Below are 17,856 nucleotides of genomic sequence, written 5' to 3'. Positions count from 1 at the left end.
TCTCTCTCTCTCTCTCTCTCTCTCTCTCTCTCTCTCTCAGGGTGTATTAACCTATCTCTGACCCAGATAATGGTTCCTTTCTCTGAAGCATTTACATTTCAGTTCAGCCTAATGGTCCATATGCCTATGTCCTGGAACAGACAGCAGGAGAGCAGAGGGGCAGGGTATATATATATATTTTTTTCTTGCTACATTTTTTGTAATTGCTTGTTATATTTGACAAAAGGACAAAGCAGCAAGTTGGCGTCTCTTAACAGGCGTATGTCAAGCAAAAGCAAAACCGAAGGGTCTTTGTTCTTTTCAGGCATATTGGTTGGATTACCAAAACATGTCTTACAGAGTGAAGAACTATTAACAGAGTAAACTCTGCATGTTAATGCTGTTTAATAATAATAATTCCTAAACCTCATTTAAAACCAACAATGCGTAGTAGAACAGGACTCAAAAGGAAGTCACCAGGTCAGACCATATAGAATATATTGTAACTACTGAGTAGTGAGGATACGTTTATTAGAAATATGTGTGAATGTGGTGCATTGTAAGTGTAACGATAAGCAATAATAAGCTAGATGAAAACCTAAAGAACTCTCTTCATAATTATTTACTTGCCTTTCCATCCTAGAAAAGCTTGCTGAGGCACAGAGACGTTCTGCCACGCTGCAGAATGAGCTGCAGTCTTCACTGGACGCTCAGCGCGAGAGCAACGCTCCACCCGGCCTGCGGAGACGCAAGACGATGTTCCACCTGTCGCAGGAGGAGCGCTGCAAACACCACAACATCAAGGACCTGAAGCTAGCCTTCAGCGAGTTCTACCTCAGCCTCATCCTGCTCCAGAACTATCAGGTGTCATTACGCACAATCACACATTCTCAGAGACACCTGCATTCAAGGTTGAGTCAAGGCTGAAAATGTCATCAAAGAAATGAATGCAGTGTTTCAAAATAAGGAAGGAAGCAATATTTAGAGTAATAATCACAAACATTTTCATAAATAAAAATGTGTGTTTTTCCACTTTATGTTTCCTGCAGCAGTTCGGAATAAGTAAACCTTCCAATCTATGGTGTGTAACAGGTGTTTTCTTGTTGCCGTCCACAGAACCTAAACTTCACTGGTTTCCGTAAAATCTTGAAGAAACATGACAAGATCCTGGATACTTCTCGCGGAGCCAACTGGCGTGTGATTCATGTTGAGGTGGCACCTTTCTACACCTGCAAGAAGATCACGCAGCTCATCTCCGAGACTGAGGTGCCTGCTTGCACACACACAAACACACACTTTCAAGTTATAATACAAAGATCATTGTTTAAATCCTTGTTGTTTGTTTGTGTGTGTATAGACCCTCGTCACCACAGAGCTCGAGGGAGGAGATCGTCAGAGGGCCATGAAGAGGTTGAGAGTTCCTCCGCTGGGGGCAGCTCAGGTCAGAAGTACACTTGGTTACACTGGAAAGCAAGTGATATGAGGCCAATTTGTGCCTCTCAAACCTTTGCACTTATAACCTCTCAAGAAAAGTAATGGCTTCTTGCACCATGCATTTACAGAGAGTGACTGTTCATTAAAATTAGCCATTTTCCCTCTGCAGTTTGTGTCATTTGATCTATTGTTATCATAGGCAGAGAGGCTGCAAACTGAAATTAAATAACTAATAAATGTATGCAGATATCCTATTTTTTGTCTCACAAGGCATTTTCCCCTCTACAGTATTAAATAACCTGAACACAATTTTGTTGTCCATGCCTGAGGATATCCCAGCAGGGGATTACTCATGGTTCAAAATTAGTAAAATTATTAATCTGTTAGCCAAATACTGGTTAAATATTCAAGTGGCTTGTAAATTTGCTTCACTCACCATCCCAAAAAAACAATTGTAATCCATTGAGTGGCTGGTGAAATTTGAACATTCAATAGCCATTTGGCTGATGGACAGAAAAGTTAATTGTGAACCCTGTGAATAATAAAGGTTAAAAACAAAAGGTGAGACATTTGTTATGAGATGAAATGAGAAAGGGAGGAAGAAGGGGAGAGACAGAAACCATGAGAGCCTTTAGTATTGATTTTATAAGTGCCTTCCCATTGTTGAACAGGATATATTTCAGGAATAATCGAGGCTGGTGGCACTTTACCCTCCTATGTTATATCTACTGTTATTAATGCATTAATTACTGTCATGTCTGACTTGAGTTGTGCTATGTGACTATTGGTCTCTCCATTCACCCTGCAAGCATGTGTATACTGTACTAAATACATTCAAGCAGATAGAGTGGGAAGAGTCAGTGGCTTAAATGCAAACACATTCAATTCAAAAGTTGTAGTTAAATAGACAATGATTATAATCTATACAGTAGATGTAAAATTATTAATATATATAGAACAATGGTTATGTTTCTTATTCATTAATATTCTTAACATTATTAATAATGTTTTTCTGTATTCCTCTCTGCCTGCTTCAGCCTGCTTTGGCCTGGACAACCTTCCGTGTGGGTCTCTACTGCGGCTTCTTCATCATTCTCGCCATCGCCTTTGTCCTTACTGGTAAGTCACATAAACACCCAGATTCTTAATTTTTTCATATCCTGTTGAGTCCCAAACAATTTGTAATATGTCACTGTAACAAAACTGCCAGTTTTAGTTTTAAAAGTTTTTTTCATTTTTAAAATTCATCCAGAGCCTGAGTGGCAGGTCTTTGTTGTTGTTTTCCCAGAAAATCTGCTTTGGTTTTATCAGGTGCTGTGTTCTTCCGCTCTGAGAATGTGTGGCCACTAGTGCGGATCTATCGGGGAGGTTTCCTGTTGATCCAGTTCCTTTTCCTGTTGGGCATCAACACTTACGGATGGAGACAGGCTGGAGTCAACCATGTCCTCATCTTCGAGATCAACCCCCGAAACAACCTCTCACACCAACACCTGTTTGAGGTCAGAATGAGGAAGCAAATGAAAGAAAATATTTCTGTTACTATATGAGTACCAGGGGTCTTCAGAAAATAAACGTTTTCTCTGTGATAAAGACACACACTTTGTTTTCAGATTGATATAAGTGATCATGCATTTTAAAGATATGCAAAATGATTGATTGGGTTGTTGAGTCATCACGGTAATCCACACTCAATGAACACATTACTATTTATTTCATTAACCATAAAACTGTACATACCTAATATCCACAGGGCTTTATATATACACTACCGGTCAAAAGTTTGGGGTCACTTACAAATTTCCATTCCACTCCATTATAGACTGAATACCAGCTGATCTGGGTGGGTGGCTGATCTTAAATGCAATATCTACATTTCCCATTATCAGCAACCATTCATCCAATGTTCCAAATGCTCATTTTGTTTACTAATCTGATATTATTCTAAAAAACTAACTAAGAAACCATTAAACAACCCTTTTGCAATTATGTAAGCACATAATGTAATCTGGAAACTGCTGTCCTGGTTAAAAAAAACAAGGCAACGGATCGCAGCTGGGATTCTGTCTATAATGGAGTCCAATGGAAATTTGTGAGTGACCCCAAACTTTTGACCGGTACTGTACTCTTATTTATAATTTTCTCAGAATATTCAGTTTTTCTTGTTAATTGTGATTATGTGTCAAAAATGCTTTCTTTTAATGCTAGTCTCTTCTGTTTTTTTTCCTTGTGTGCTGCAGATTGCTGGTTTCCTGGGTGTGTTGTGGTGTCTTAGCATCCTCTCCTGTCTCTACTCAGAGTACACCTACCTCCCCATGCAGATCAACCCGCTCATCCTTTATGGCTTCATGGTGCTCTTCCTTCTTAACCCCTTCAAGACCTGCTACTACAAATCACGTTTCTGGCTCCTCAAGCTGCTGGTCAGTCCACTCATTTATCTATTGGAGCATTTCTTTTTAAATCCTCCACCACTTTTTTTTTGAAAGAATTACAATGATGACATTTGAACTTTAGTGGTGTTTTACAAGAAGAATGTAATCCAAGTTGTAAAAACATTCATGGACACGATAAGACAAATGTTGACAACTATTAGCCAGCACTATTTAACACTTTAGACTTTAGAGGACTGCCATAACCAAAGGAACCAAATGCAAACAAGATGAGATGATGTGAGACTAAGTGGGCTCAGGTTAAATAAAGTATTAAACTAGAAGAAACTTAAATTAAAGCACAGAGTGCAAGAGCCAGGTTTAATTTGAAGTATGTAGTTATTTGTATTAATTAGAATGTTGGTTATTTTTATGCATGTACACAAAATTGCAAAACATGTCTACTTTAAGACAAAACAACAAAACCAAAGGTTTACATTAGCTTAACAAGCTCTTTTACTCTAACCTAACCAAACCCCAAATCATCAAAAATCACTTCCAAACTTTAAACCCTCAAAATACTGCCAGAAAACTTCATCGGTGATTATATGAAAATATATTAGTATACAAACGTATACAGTGTTCCAAAAAAACGCCAGTGAAGTGAAGAGTCATAAGCAAAACATTGTTATCTTAAGGTAAAGGGACTGGAGATTTGTTTTTACTGCATTGTCCTTACAAAATGTGGTATGACCCGTCACTGAAACTTGTTCACTGAGGCCCAGAAAAGAATTGTGTGTGTGTGTGTGTGTGTGTGTGTGTGTGTGTGTGTGTGTGTGTGTGTGTGTGTGTGTGTGTGTGAGAGAGAGAATGTGTGTGTGTGTCTATATCACACACAAAATGAATGCATGTACAATTCAGATTTCTATCTCAAACCTCATGTTTACAAAACCCTCATATGTGACTGTTCTTTGTCTAAGCCCAGCTACAGGGCTGTAGGATTGAGGGTGGTGTGTGTGTGTGTGTGTGTGGAGGGTGGTGTAGCTAGACAGAGGGCAGGGGGTTGAGGGATAATAGAATGCAGCCCCGTCCCAGGGGAGGTGGAGGGTTGTGACTGTGCAATCATTACAGGCACAGATCTATCAGTATGCTGATGCCCTGAGCTCCTCTGTCCCTCCTCCTCTTCCTCCTCCCTGCCTCTCCCCCCCCAGAAGCAGCAGACACCCCTCCTTATAGTCCTTTCCTTCCACAACTCCCCACAGTCCTCAGCAACACTTCCTTAGCCCTCCTCCACTGATCTGGCTCCATAATCAGCCTCAGTGTTGATTGGTCCTCAGTAATCATAACAACCTACATACAATTAGAGCTGATATGAGCTGTTTTTCATGGTTGCCATCTACATGTGGCCTCATGGAATACCAATAAGTGATTTAGGATGTGTCAGGAGAAATTGTAGTTTCGTTGGAACAAACAATCTTTTGTTTTTTTCTAGCATGCTATATAATGTTTTCATGACAGGTGTGCTAATTTCCTCTGACAGTAAACACCAGCTGGGACAAAGGACAAAGATTTCATCATAGGACAAACTGCAGATCTTGTTTGCTCAAGAAATGAAAACCTAACCACATAATTGCAGAAGGCTTAGCCTTGAGACATCCACACAGATAGAGTGGATATAGGTGAGATGGCCATTCAATCAATACAGGCTTTGATTGGCAGGTAAGAGAAATATGTAATAGGCTGATATTTGTAAAGGAGAAAGATCAATATTCTGTGCTGTTTTTAGTGTAGGGAGAGTGTGTGCGTGTGTGTATGTGGGTTTTCCTGAAAGTATACTGTACATGGTGAGAGGTATACAGTCGCTCTTGAATGTCAGATGTGGGGGGGTGGGGCGGACAATACCTAAGCTCCTGCCAAAAGTCAAATCCTAACTAGCATGACCCATGTAAACCAAATCACGCCACTTCATGTGTGCTGTACACCTGTAAGTAGTGACACAAGTAAACAGATAGATGCACACTGACACAAAGTGGGACTCATTAGGTTGTCCTGTTGTGTGCTGATAAGGTGGTCTGGAGGCTCGATCCTTACATGGGTTACAGATCATTGATAAAGGTTGGTCCCTGCTTTGCTTTTCTTAACTGATGAACTGCGACAGATGCACACTAATTAATCCCAGTGTCAAAAGCACATCCAGAATTCACGGTAGCAGTGAGGTCAGATGCATGTGTTTTCTTAGATGCTTTTATAACTCATTAAGGTATACATATTATTATAAAATTTGAACTACTTTGAACTGTCTTCACAATTTAGCTTAACTTTCCCTCTTTCCCCTTTTGTCTTTTTTTAGTTTCGTGTCTTCACAGCACCGTTTCACCGGGTGGAGTTTGCAGACTTCTGGCTGGCTGATCAGCTCAACTCTCTGGTGTTTGTTCTGATGGACCTCGAGTATCTCATCTGCTACTACATCTTTGAGCTGCAGTGGAGCAACAGCAAGGGCCTGCTGCCCGAGTTCAAGGGTGAGACGTGAATCCATGTTCAGTATGACTTAATTTTAAACTCTATGTCCTTCTGCAATGTTGTCTGTGAACAGATGAAACATAGCAGGAGCCAGGGAGGGGAAGGTGAATGCCCAGCTACAGAAATAAATACCCTAAAATACAACATTGTTGTTAAAGAGCTAAAAGCTATGTACCTGGGATTCCTGGGCACACTTTGTTTTTTGGCTATGTATTTTCTCATTTCTACTTAAATGGTCCACAAAAATAATGAATTCACTTCTTGAAACATTAAAGACAATGTTTTTGTGTCAGCCCATTATAATCAAAGAGAAGGTCCCTCTTTCTAGACACACCATTTCCCCAACTTCCCTCAATAATAGACAAAAATACTGTAGCCTCAGTTGAAATAAATGTAGTTCAAGTAAGTAAATATTGTGTTTTGTTTCTCATTTATTGGAAAAAAAAAAATTTGATTTGCTGTATTTACATACTGTAGATGTAGCAACATCAGCTGTCCACAGAGTTCATACCCATATCAGACGAAGACATGAAAGTGGAAAGATATATATATATATATATATATATATATATATATATATATATATGCACCTGCTCAACCAACTGACCTTACCCAGCCACCAAAGCGCAAATTTATTTTTAATGTTACTGTTTATTTTTCACCTGCTGCATCGCATCGCAATATGGAGATAAAGACACAAACCTCTTGCTTGTAAATCTTTCTGACTAAGTTGACAGTGTGCCAGACAGTTGCGCTGCACTTGATTTGAAAAGGTTTTAATTGCTCTCCGTCCACTCCACCAACAGTGACACTTGGGCTCCACACAGCCAATTAACACATGGCTAATGGATTGGAAATGTTTGGCTACACAGAGGTCGCCATGTGACTCTCATATTGATGAGCTTCTCTGTGGGAAGGGCAATGTGGGGAGGACATCATTTTATAGAAAACACAGAGAAAATGAGAACAAAAAAAATGATAACATAATGATGCCCTGTTTTATTCTATTCCAGACTCTGATGGCCATGTATGCCACAGCTACTCGTACGGACTGCGTGCCATCATCCAGTGTCTGCCCGCCTGGTTCCGCTTCATTCAATGCCTGAGGCGTTACCGTGACACCAAGAGGGCCTTCCCTCACCTGGTGAATGCTGGGAAATATTCAACCACCTTCTTTGTCGTCACCTTTGCTGCACTCTATGCCACGCACAGAGGTAGGACACACAAATATATCTACACTCAAATATCTATTTTATGGGTCATGGACCCCAGGTAGGAGGTTTGATCTGAGCTGAGTAAACAGATACTGTGGAAATGCAGCTTATGTCAATTACAGGACTGTAAAATTCAGCTCAGGTTCACAGAAGAGCCTAGAACAGCAACAGTATTTGTGTTGCCGTCATAGTAGCATGTCAACTACACACAGGCTTTTTGAGGCTTGGAATTGAGTTGTGTATGCTGAGAAAGCAGAGGTGACCCTAAGTGCAAATGCTAGAAGTTGGCCTTGGTTTCCTTGTCGGTGCCAGGAGGTTTATAATGGAAATGGGAGAGGTTTGTCAGACACAGCCACGGATAAACAAGGTTCTGCTCTCACAATATGACATTCAATATGTGGGCATGAAGCCAGAGAGACAGAAGAGAGAGCAGAGAAAAGGAGAAGGAAAATAGAGAGAAAGAAAGAGTGTGTCTGAGATCTACCAGAAACAGGATTGGAAGTCAAAAAGAGAGGGTGGTTATTATATAAACGTCCAGTCACTCTCCCTCCGACAGCTTCACAATTAGCCTGCAATTATTCTGATTCAGAAGCCGTATCGCAAAGGAATTCATGTTCAAACACACAGCACAGCACCCAGGCAACAAAAGCGTCCCTTCAGTATGCATGCTTTTTATTTCAGTTCTCTATCACAGATCTTTGTCCCAGCGGCAAGTTTATATATTTATTTGCCAACAAAATGCCAGCTATGAAACTAGTCATCTTCAACCTTTCAAACCGCTAAATGTTATTTCCCAGCTTGACTTTATTCTTTTCCGATATAAATTCAAATCAATATGCTTGCTTCCTAAGCTGACCGCCAGTGATCTGATATCGAAAGAACCAGGACGAGACGGAGACAGACAGACAGACCTCTTTTTTTCTTCTACAGCTCAGTAGGAGAGGTGTCCATTAAACCATATCCTCCTTCCTCCTCTGGTCTGAAGCCTGTAGACTAATGGTCTCTCTTCATGTGTTATTCTGTATGAAGCTGTCTTTCATCCTGCACCATAATGGAGGCTGAGACCAATCACTGGTTAAGCGAAGGAGCAGGGTGGGAAGGCATACACACATTGAAAGGGAAGTTGCCTGTTGTAGAGATATTTGATGTATCAGCTGCAGATATTATTGTTCTGGTCAATTTTAAAGCCTTTGATGAACAATTGTGGGTTTCTGAAAGCAATATATGTACAGCGAAAAGGTATGAAATAAACCTTTACTGTAGTCTTATAGGACAGTGTAGGCAGGACAGATGACGCCCAGTCTTCCTGCATTAACCAGTATCTACCAGAACAGACAGCAGTGTGGTGTCATGTTCTTACTGCTGGGTCCAGTTGTAAAAGGGGGCCGGAGTGTCCATCACTATCCCGCAGTGATCCCAGTGTCTGTCTGTGGATGTGTCACCTTCACTGCTAACCTGATCACAGCCCTGATGGTTTCTGTGTGACCTCACTGCCTCACCACCTCACTCATTCCTGGAACGGCACACATTTTAGCTCCGGGAAAGCAAAATACTTGCTTGACATGCAACAAATAAATAACAGGCTTCTCTTTAGAGGACTGAGTGGTCTTTAGTGTCTAGTTATTACATTTGTAAATTTGTAAAAGGATGAGGTACAGTCTGCTCTCTGGTGCACATGTGGAAAACTGTGATGCAGTTTTTAAGGAGAAACTTTTTTGGGCTGTGTGGGATTCAAGGTTTGAATCATTTCTGACGTGGTGCAGCAAACAAAGTAGTTTTCTCCCCTCAGAGAAACGATCAGTTCAGTGCTTTGAAGAAGTGATTGGACACTGTCAGTAAACTGTAATCTCAGCAGAGGCTCAGAGACCTGTAACCAGAGATGATGGAGGATTTCCTAGAGGATTTCCCGGTTTAGGCAGAATTCCCAAACCCAGTAACATACTGTGTGAGACCTGACAATGCAGTTACTGCACTCAGGATCAATGCAGGCTCAGCTTTATGTACATTGGCTTGAGACTTATTGCTTTTTTAGATGCAGGGGAGTTACTGGCCTAATTTTAATTAAAACCAGCGGGACTTATCTCATGGACAGGCGAAGGAAGGATGTTGCATGCCGGGCAAGAATAGCGCAAACCTCTGATAGACAGATGACTGTTGCTTGGTGAGGGAAATCACATAATGCACAAATTAAGAGATCATAAATGAGAAGAAATGCAGATGGCTGTTTCACCTGTCAATGCACAGGTTGTTTTAAAGATATATCTTCGTCTGTGACATCCACATCAAAAACTCCCAAAACAGAATAAAATAACCAGGACCAGAGAGGAACACTGGTCCTGCTAGTCTCTGTCAGAGGCTGACTTTGGAAGTGAGGGGCGGAATATTTATAGCTGATAGAGCACAGAGAGGGAGGTTAAACATTAAAGGTTAGATGGCGAGATGGAAGAAGTAACAAAGAAAGAAAGAGAGGTTAGATTGACATAAAAGGGATGGGGATTCACAGACTTAATAGATATATCAAAACACAAATAATTAAATGGGAGAGGAGAGGAGAGGAGAGGAGAGGAGAGGAGAGGAGAGGAGAGGAGAGGAGAGAGTGTAATTACCAGCCCGGGGCTGAACACATGTCTGCTGGACTCTGCTGGAATAGAGATGAGCCAAGACCTGACAGTTTTTATAACTTAATTTCATGTTCTGACCCCTCGTTCATTATCAGGAGAGGAATTGCAGCACACACCCGCACACACCCGCACACACACAAACACATGCAGGCAGGCAGGCACGCACGTACCCACACGCACGTACACACACACACGCACAAACACACACACACACACACACACACACACACACACCCTCAGTCAAACACAAACGTTAACCAATGAAGATAAAAGACATGGCTATCAGTCAAATTTCTCTCTGTCTGCCTGAACTCTAATTCACCCTTGCTCAGGCCAAGCAGACTCCTGCTACAGTTCCTATATTCACACCAGAAGCCAGACACAGTGGAGTTAACTGTGCATGTGAATAATGGGCCTTATGCAAGAACCTTTTATGTATTCTTATCCTAAAACGTATCCGCGTATTGCTCAGACGAGTGTTTGATTTGATTGCACACACATGCATTGCTTGTTTCAGCCTGTTGAACACCACGTTTATGGGGAGGTGCACGTTCGTGATATGTGATCTCTAGCATAATCTAATGTACGTCCCTAAAATGACTATATAAGGCTACCTGTTCTGCTCCATTTGTGGGCAGTTTTACTCACAGAAATGTCACCAGAAGAAAAGAACTTGTGGAACCATCAATTGTTAATTTTGCATTGTTTGGTTTAGTTTAATCTTTTATTTTAGTTCATTTCTGTACCATGTTTAAACTCCAAATTCATTCAGATTAAGACACTACGGTTGTTAAGTCAAGCAAGTGTGTTTTGTCCAGTGGAGAGAACCGGTGTATGACTGGTACAACAGTTCTGGCCATTGATTTTGTTCATACCTAGGAGGAAATTGGTGAATGCCACAATTTTTTTTTAAATCCCTCGTACATTACACAGAAGAACAAATCTGTTTAAGGGTGGTTCCTGCACAAGGCAAAATATCTCCAAATATTTCAGAGTGGTCTCCAGGTGCAGGATTCTTAATTACCTTGTTTATTCATTCGGCTGCCATGGCTACTGATGAGAAATCAAACTTAATAGCAGGGACTTCCTTAATTGTTCCTGGTGTGAACTTGTTTCTGTCAGTGGACACACAGCCTGTTGTGGAAAATGAGCCAACTGATCTGCCTTTAATAGTGTTTATCTTAATAAGGACCTGTGGACACCAATAGCAACCGCATGTGTGTGTGTGTGTAGCCATTGACTGTCGTGAGCCCTTACTGAGCATTGAGATCAATAACCATCTCACCATGCTTTACCTTTTAATGGTCCAGTGGTGAACCAGCCTGGTGGAAGACACATCAGCCTTAACAGAAACCGAAGGGTTAAATACTTCCACACATTACACGCTAAGTAAATCACATCAGTGGATATTCTCCGGTGAAAAGAGTCCATTGTCCAGAACTAAGTTTAATTTACGGCTGGGAAAGCTCAGTGTGGCCGTAGGGACTACTTCCATCTATCCCATCGTTCAGCTGATGAAGCAAACAGCACAATGGACGCAGCAGTTAACAGAGCAGCTCCGCAGTAACTCTCTGTTAGAAATGTCCTCGCTCTGCTCCCCGGCGTCTCTTTGGCTGGAAGCAGGAAGAAGCAGTGACTATGACAAATGGGAGCGAGACTGGTCTCTGTCTGGTGGCCGTGGTCTATGTCTGTGTGAGTCCCTGTGTTAGGCCACTGGGTGTTGCTTTGTTTATCAATGCCCACTGAGGAACAAGCAACTCACATCTACAGTGTTCATGCAAACACACACACACAGACTGCTGAGCACGGATAATCACTCTGACATTATACAGTACATCAAACAATTGTAAACTAACTTTAGAGCTTGTTAAATACTATGTAGCTGTGAGCAGATGGACAAATACTTATTATCACATTGTGATGGTAGATTAAACAGTCTAATGATGTTAAAAGCACAAGGTTCTTTATCTTGAAACCAGCAGAATTGTAACTATTCATACTCATTCATATATGTCATTCATGTTATGAGAAATTATATATATGTATATATTTATATATTATATATATGTTAGCACTTATAAGTTAGTACATATACAGTAGGTACTTGCCCTTTTAAGAAGTATTAACATTTACTCAGGCAATAAAGTGCTTACTTTTTGTTTGGATACTTGAAGTAGGACGCGCTGTGTGGGACACAAGGAGGAAACTGATATTTATTCTTCTCTACATGTTATCTTATTGCTAGGACACTAAGAGCAAAACAAACATCTAGTGCATTATACACTGGGTAAACCATATGAAAACAAATATTGAATGAGTTAAACAATTTTTAAGATGTACATGTAAATACCTCTACATATTAAATCAGTTTCTCTTTTGTTGGTTATTTAGGATACACACACCGAGATAAGCACGCACACCTACATATTACTTACATCGACATGAAAGAAACTGCACGGCTGCTATACTGGATACATGATTTCAGTTTCTGTATGTGACTTATTAGTAGTAATAACCTCTCCTACATAAAGATAGAGCAGTACTAGTGTTTGTTATAATGTCCAAAAAAAAAAGTAATTTGATGTTTGGTCATGTTCCATTTGGTAGAAAATGTTCTGATGAAGTGGAAATTTAACTCTGAATGTAATAGTTGTCTACATGCGATTTATTCATTGTAAGTGTATTAATGGCAGGATGGCTCCCTCTAGTGGTCAAAGTATTGTTGCATGAGGAGGCGGTAGATGCTTAATTTTACTGTCTATGGGTAGACGCTGAAAACCTTCATTTAAAAAACAAATACAGTTCCTTTCATGTCTGATCTTTAAATTGTGTTATCTGCAATCGGTTGTGCTTGTGTGTTTATTCCAGAGCAAGGACACATGGACGCCGACATGTTCTTCTACCTGCTGATCGTGTTCTCCATTATCAGCTCCCTGTACACTCTGATCTGGGATCTGCGCATGGACTGGGGTCTGTTTGACCGCGGAGCTGGAGAGAACACCTTTCTCAGAGAAGAAATTGTTTACCCACACAAGGTAGAGTCTAATATGAATCTCACGTACATGGCACACATGCACACAAACACACTGTAACCCTAATCCTGCCTCGTCTGCGTCCAGGCCTACTACTACTGTGCTATTATAGAAGATGTGATCCTGCGTTTTGCCTGGACGATCCAGATCTCTCTGAGCACAATGACCAGGATCCACTCTGTGGGCGACATTGTAGCCACCGTGCTGGCTCCCCTTGAGGTCTTCAGGTGTGTATCAATTACATGGCAACTATTTTGCTACACACACACACCTAAAGTCACACATGGTTCTCTTTCAAGTCACTCATCCCCATGAGCCCCCACATTGGTTTCTCATACAGTTTCACACCTCTTGCGTCAGGTCCCCCCTACTCACCCTCTCTCTCTCTCTCTCTCTCTGCAGGCGTTTTGTGTGGAACTTCTTCCGTCTGGAGAACGAGCACCTGAACAACTGTGGTGAGTTTCGTGCTGTGAGGGATATCTCCGTGGCGCCGCTCAACGCTGACGACCAGACGCTGCTGGAGCAGATGATGGACCAGGACGACGGTGTCCGGAACCGCTCAGGCAAGAAGACCTGGAAGAGGTCTTACAGCCTGTCCCTCCGACGCCCCCTACTATCCTCACAGTAAGAAACAACATGGACACTTGACATCAGGCTCATGCACTCACATTTTTATTTTAGTTTGATTTACACTGATGATCAAAGAGTATAAATTACTGTAAAATCTCTTATTAAATAGTCATATATCAATACCTTGAAGATATTTTACTTTTTTATCTTTGTTTTCACCCTGTCCTTGATAAATACAACCCTACAATAATTAAAAACAAGGTGCTAACAAAACTGAACTTCATTTGTGTAGGTTTTGGTTTAGTATTCTGACCACATCATACTTTATTTATAATATAAATTATATTAAATGATATTTAATGATGAAGTCTTGAATTTATTTCCATTGTTGACTCAGATGTTTTCACAGTCCACCACCTATTTAAAAACATGGAGACAGACATACAATGTATAAGAAATATAGAAAACAGCTGAAAGAAGTAGACAATTGAATCATGCCACACTCGAGGGACAAGGTAAAAGGTATCATGGACATCACACCACAGAAGACAACGGTTGTTTAACCCGGATCAAGATGCAACTCTCAATGAATTCATATTAAAACCTAAAACAACATTAAAATATCTGTTGAAAATGAAACGCCAGATAATAATAAGATCATTCTTTCATCCTCTTCTAGGTCAAAAAAGGACACAAAGGTGCTAATTGAAGACACGGATGATGAGGCTTTCAGCTGAGTCCACAACGTCAGCAAGTACACACAAACACAGCCATACTATACTTATAAGGACCTCACTTACTAACAACCAACCTTGACCCTTCTCCATGGTAGTGATGTGAGTAGTAACCCCCCTCCCCCCACCCTCAGTCTAAACCTTTAAAGCAGTGAGGGCCTCAGGCTGTCCTCATTTTGGACAATTTACCTCATCTTTACAACCTCGTGAGTATATTTGGTCTTTATAAGTATGGAGAGACACACACAGTACACACTATATCGCAAACCCACAGAAAGAAAAACCTGCTAAAGCACAAACATAGTGTAATAATACTACAGTTGAGAAGAGAGCTAATGCCACACACAGACAGACACACAGACAGACACACAGACATACAGATGGACAGACGTCAAGGGAAATCTTCTGCACATAAATGGAAACACAGACCACACTGCCCTGGGACTTTTAAAGGCCTTTTTTTCAAGTATGTGTTGTTTAATTTGTGTTTCTTTCGATTTTTATTGACATTTTCTGGATTTAATTTGGAGAAGCTGCATAGAGGCCTTTTTTTTAAACTACTCTAGGATCAACAGGGAGAAGACAAGCCAATCAAAAGACTCAATCAGTAGAAACCTGGGGAAGGACTCAACCCAAATCACAGCATATCAAAAACAAATCAACTGGTTTCAACTTGTTGATTCTTTTTATACCTTTTTTTTTTGGTTGAGTTTGTAACAACGTCCGTGTACAATCACAACCTGGAGGCACTTGCAGGAAAAGTGCATTTAATACACAAAATGTGAAAAAAAAAACACAAAAAGCAATGTTTTGTTTCAAACATTTCTAGTCTGTGAAGGTGCTTTGTAATAAGTTTAATATATTTTGATGCGCATTATTACTCTGTTGCAATTGTTTGGTACTTCTACACGTGTTGTTTATACTAGTACGACTAGTTTGAGCCTCCACACGATGATTGTTAATGTATTTTATACGGTGTGGTATGTTTTCTCTTGGTTGGACTTGTGCCACGTTTTAAATAAGTTCATAGTTAGACCTCGATTTATCCCTGACCTCACATTAGACCGTGTGTCATGTCATCTTAAAGTGCCCTATTAGCTACACTATGTGCATTTATGTGCTATTTTTTGCATTAACTACCAAAGCTTTATTTTTAAGAATGTGTCCATCCAGCATAAAGCTTGTTTAAAGATTTTTTTTTTTTTTACAAAAGTACACATTTAGTTTTATCAGGTAGGTTCTGTCTTGTTGAAAATCCCCAGTATATCCAAATGTTACCTTACAAAAGTGCATATGCCAGTGGTTCTCAAACTGAAGTGAGACCAGGGGGCAAATGTGCCAATTTAAAAATTGAATGAATCTGATTAATGACGGTTACAATAACCAAACAAGAAAGCACCAACGCTAACAAGGCTAGGCTAGCAAGATTTCAGAAAAGCAAAACGACATGTCAAGTACAAGATCGATCCATGATTGACCAGAAAGAAAATCAAATAGGAACAGGCTCATCTTGCTCCCATGTTTACTATTAATACAGCAGTGGAGCCTTTGTGGTCAACTTGTTCAGATTGGACCATTTTGTTCCTAGCGTTTTCAACATCAACTGAATTGGTTTCACCTTTCAAAGTGGGGAATGACAGAAAAGGTCTGAGGACCGCCGCCAAAACAAAAACAAAACAAAACAAAAACAAATTGTCGATATACGTTTTGTTGATAATTTGAGCTACTTTTTGTATCATGTGGGTTCCTTCCTCCAACAAAAAGCTTGCGCTATAACCAAAGGATTCAGCCTCTTTTGATTGGATTTAAATTATACTTTTAAAACAGAATGCACGTGGATGTAAAACCTCATCCAGCTTCATCCATTCGAAACAAAACAATCGGGTTCATTTTATGACGATTGGGCGACCCTAAAGCTCCCATTGAGTAACTCGGAAGCAGTCGAATCTGCAAAAGCTCTTTAACAGTTAATAATCTCTCACGTTTCAGCACATTCAGCGATCCTGTCACCAGATTAATGTTTGTTTGTTTGTCTCTATTGTTGCCTTGATTATTTTAGCACTTTTATAAAAAAAAAAGATCAGATCAAATGTTTACTAATCTTGGATAAGTAGAAGTTAGTAACAACTGGGAGAAATGTGCTGTACATCTGAAATTCACCATTTACCCCTCTGCTTATTTCCAGCAGCTCACGCTTCTTGAACTGTTGTTATTTTAGAGGGCCCCCTGGATTTCAAAGAAAAGATGTTGATTTTAATTCTGGTTTGTGGGTTTCTCTTCCTGTTTGACCCCCCTCCCTTTGCTCTCCGATCCACTGTTATTCCCCGTGTCACCCTCTGCCAGTCATGAGACGAAGCCCAGAGAGCTACGATACAAATGTGTGACAGAAAGTCCCGTTTCTTCTACCTGTGTATTTTTCCTGTAGCGTCTAAAAGGCTGAAAAGCTTCTGTGTGCAATGAGTAATGTATACTTGAAAGGTAAGAACGTTCACACATATGTTGGAATGTAGACGATGGGTTGCTTCCTGATCCATTTAAACACACTAGACACACAGCATAACTGTATACAGGCATAACACATGGCACACACACACACAACCCACATTGCCTCTCTCGTTTGTGTCGGAGAGCACAACTCTACAGCAGATCGTTTTGTAAAAATCCTCTGTTGTGTTGCCTGCATGCTGCTTTAGTTTCACGTTGTACATAGGTCTTAATTTATTTGACATGATGTGTATATTAGCAATCATTGTGCTACTGTGACAATGATCGATTTCATACGTTGCCATTTCTGCTCCCAAGACAAGCAGTATTTTTTAGGTAATGAGGAGCTTTTTTAATTTTTTTTTTGACTGGTCACGATCCTGCACTCTTTACATGTGGAAATCTGTTGACAATGTATTTGTATAAGAATAGAAAAGACTCCATAGAAGTGGAGAATGTGATTGGTTGTATCTTGTTGGTGATTCCTTCTTTTGTCGAGGCTTTGTGTCCAGGGCTCATGGAGGAGGTGTGAGCTCCACATTACTGTCTCCTGAAGCTGTAAAACTGTTTGTACATTTGTGAATGTGCATGCAAATATTGTGGACGTTGCATCTTTTGTTGTAAACTGCCCTGCTGACCGCACTTTGACATACTGTAGGGCACAGGAACAGAGATGACCCACACCATGACAAGATACTGTTAAACTGATCCCAGATCTGCCTGAGCTTCTCAAATGATCTCATGAACAGATCTGTGCATTTTAGTGCCCAGTGTCTGTTCACAGATGTTCAGTATGTGTAACCCAGTGACAGAAAACAAAAAAAAACAGGGTTATTTTGTACATTTAGTGTTTGAGATGATTCTCAGCCCTGACATCCCATTTTTCTCATGGGTGATTTGTT

At 40.4% G+C, this 17,856-nt stretch overlaps 1 protein-coding gene across 1 annotated transcript in view; it reads left to right on the top strand.

The window, feature by feature from the left end:
• xpr1a (xenotropic and polytropic retrovirus receptor 1a) overlaps positions 1-16,548 on the top strand; it is a 62,239-nt gene extending 45,691 nt beyond the window's left edge. The window contains exons 4-15 of the mRNA XM_034882591.1: positions 623-843; positions 1,096-1,245; positions 1,337-1,420; positions 2,451-2,532; positions 2,725-2,912; positions 3,651-3,830; positions 6,130-6,298; positions 7,313-7,513; positions 13,003-13,169; positions 13,254-13,393; positions 13,569-13,790; positions 14,416-16,548. Coding sequence (XP_034738482.1) covers positions 623-843; positions 1,096-1,245; positions 1,337-1,420; positions 2,451-2,532; positions 2,725-2,912; positions 3,651-3,830; positions 6,130-6,298; positions 7,313-7,513; positions 13,003-13,169; positions 13,254-13,393; positions 13,569-13,790; positions 14,416-14,473 — 1,862 coding nt within the window. The 3' untranslated portion in view covers positions 14,474-16,548. The remainder of the gene's footprint in view (positions 1-622; positions 844-1,095; positions 1,246-1,336; positions 1,421-2,450; positions 2,533-2,724; positions 2,913-3,650; positions 3,831-6,129; positions 6,299-7,312; positions 7,514-13,002; positions 13,170-13,253; positions 13,394-13,568; positions 13,791-14,415) is intronic.
• The last annotated feature ends 1,308 nt before the right edge of the window (positions 16,549-17,856 follow it).

The sequence above is a fragment of the Etheostoma cragini genome, chromosome 9, assembly GCF_013103735.1.
Source record: "Etheostoma cragini isolate CJK2018 chromosome 9, CSU_Ecrag_1.0, whole genome shotgun sequence".
NCBI lineage: Eukaryota > Metazoa > Chordata > Actinopteri > Perciformes > Percidae > Etheostoma > Etheostoma cragini.
This window is presented reverse-complemented; position numbering and strand designations above follow the sequence as displayed.